This window comes from Lolium rigidum, chromosome 6 (genome assembly GCF_022539505.1).
Source record: "Lolium rigidum isolate FL_2022 chromosome 6, APGP_CSIRO_Lrig_0.1, whole genome shotgun sequence".
Lineage (NCBI taxonomy): Eukaryota > Viridiplantae > Streptophyta > Magnoliopsida > Poales > Poaceae > Lolium > Lolium rigidum.
Genome location: NC_061513.1, coordinates 123,846,142 through 123,848,552, shown reverse-complemented (window position 1 = coordinate 123,848,552; position 2,411 = coordinate 123,846,142). Strand labels below are relative to the sequence as shown.

Below are 2,411 nucleotides of genomic sequence, written 5' to 3'. Positions count from 1 at the left end.
AGAGATTTTCACACCATCTATAGAACCATCATCTTGCACCTTCTGCAGTAGAATAGAGAAAGCTTCCATGCAAATAATAAACATGCATGTAGGGGATAAAGGATCCCCCTGCTGCAAGCCACGTTCTGGAGCAAAGGCCTATGATAGTCTTATATTCACTCTGACGCAATATGTCACTGTCCGAACACAGTTCATGATCACATGCACCCATTGCGCCGCAAAACCCATCTTCTCCATCATTCCTCAAGGAAGTCCCACTCCACCCTATCGTAGGTTTTGCTCATATCAAGTTTTACCGCCACCAAACCATCGCACCCCATTTTTTGCGTGCAACTTTTATGCTTGAGGATGCAACTATTCTTTTGAGAAGAGTGAAGCAAATTTTACGGGTTGAGAAATTCCTAAAACCAAGAAAGAAAAGGCCCACTAGAAGATCTGCTAGGAAAGGAGCCCAGATTACTGAAGCCTACAAAGTCCACTGTCTTTCCATGTACCCACGAGCCCAAACACAGAAGGGCTCAGCCCACGCGCAGCGCAGATGTTACCATTTTCCAGTTCACCCCCAACCTAGGATACTCTACTCATCGGCACCGGGGGACACCGCGAGCGGAGCGGGAGGCGGACAGGAACGGCCCGGAGACGAGCTCCTCCCCTCCCACACGAGCGCGCGAGAGAGGCCCGGAGCAGGTCGCCGGCGGCGGCCACCAGCGGCGCGGAGATGAAGGAGAAGGGCGGGTCGAGGGCGGCGGTGGACGAGCGGTACGCGCAGTGGAAGTCGCTCATCCCCGTCCTCTACGACTGGTTCGCGAACCACAACCTCGTCTGGCCCTCCCTCTCCTGCCGGTAATCCCCGTCTCCTCCTCCACCCTCCCCTCTCCCCAGCCTCCTCCATTTCCACCGTTCAGCGGTCGTAGCCGTTGTCTCCAGTAGATTCATTTGGGGGGTTAGGGTTTTGGGGTCACGGGACCGTTTCTAGGGTTTTGCCTTGTGCATGTGCAGCCTACGGTGGCTGTGGCTCCAGATCCGTGGCATGGTTAGTGCCTGGGCTAGTATGGCGAGCAGGGGGTGAATTATGGGGTTGAGTTGTACTAGTAGTGTCCTAGGGTTTTTGGGTCTGGGATTTTGTGGCGTGCCACTGTCTGAGATGGGGATTTGGAGCTTGGGTGTCGATGCAATGCTTGCTTCAGTGAATTGTTTGGATGTCGTGGCTCCTGCTGGTGCCATCCATCTTGTAAATCTGGTTGCCGTTTTTTATCTACCACTAGAGTGATGAAATGTGATTTTATTAAAATACTTTATGAGCATTGGTTTTGTGGTGCATTCCTACTCACCGCGGGGTACAGCTAAAAGCAATCATCACAAATCAGTGGCATTCTGTTTGAAATCAATGCTGGTTTAATTGCTCAGCATTTTTGGCTTCCAATAGTGGTTCTGCAACTAAAGATCTGCTGATCTCTTGGTTTGATTGGGAACAGGTGGGGTCCTCAGTTCGAGCAGGCTACCTACAAGAACCGTCAGCGCCTTTACCTGTCAGAGCAGGTGAAGTGTTTCCACAATCAGTTTTTTTAGCATCTGCAACTGATTCTTAGGCTCTCTTTTACACAATGATATTTTTTTTATTTGAATCTAACTAAGCATTTTTTAATCACCAATTGGTTTCAGACCGATGGAAGTGTCCCTAACACCCTGGTCATTGCAAACTGTGAAGTTGTCAAGCCACGGGTTGCAGCTGCAGAACACATCTCACAGGTTATTCAATGTTCTTTGGTTTTCAGTTTGTCAGTGCAGATAGTGTGATTTTTCAGATGCATCTATAGATCAGCCTCTTTTCCTTCTCAGTTCCTTCACGCACTTGGTATACACAGACTCTTAGCTATGGAAGAACTAAAGAGGAAGAACAAGGGTGGAAATCAACAAATGAATCTAAGATCTAGATCCCAAGGGTTCCCCTCACTTAGAGGAGGAATTGATTGGTGAAGGTTGTAGATCTAGATCCGCTTTTTCAAATCCCTCAAGAATATGCAAGAATCATGGGAGGCATGGGTGGGAAAGCAAGCTCAAAAAGGTCAAGAATGGTGGTCGAAAACGTGTCAAAGAACTCCTAGAACAATGGGGAAGAAGACCTCTTTTATAGTGACATGCGTACAGCACGCGTCCGTTGGGAACCCCAAGAGGAAGGTGTGATGCGTACAGCGGCAAGTTTTCCCTCAGTATGAAACCAAGGTTTATCGAACCAGTAGGAGCCAAGAAGCATGTTGAAGGTTGATGGCGGCGAGATGTAGTGCGGCGCAACACCAGGGATTCCGGCGCCAACGTGGAACCTGCACAACACAACCAAAGTACTTTGCCCCAACGAAACGAGTGAGGTTGTCAATCTCACCGGCTTGCTCAGTAACAAAGGATTAGATGTA

The 2,411-nt window shown here is 49.1% G+C and overlaps 1 protein-coding gene across 1 annotated transcript; it reads left to right on the top strand.

The window, feature by feature from the left end:
- The first annotated feature begins 679 nt into the window (after window positions 1-679).
- On the top strand, window positions 680-1,797 carry LOC124663231 (WD-40 repeat-containing protein MSI4-like). Its single transcript, XM_047200956.1, has 3 exons — window positions 680-843; window positions 1,476-1,539; window positions 1,663-1,797. The coding sequence occupies exons 1-3, from the start codon at window positions 719-721 to the stop codon at window positions 1,795-1,797; spliced, it is 324 nt and encodes a 107-aa protein (XP_047056912.1). The 5' UTR covers window positions 680-718.
- The last annotated feature ends 614 nt before the right edge of the window (window positions 1,798-2,411 follow it).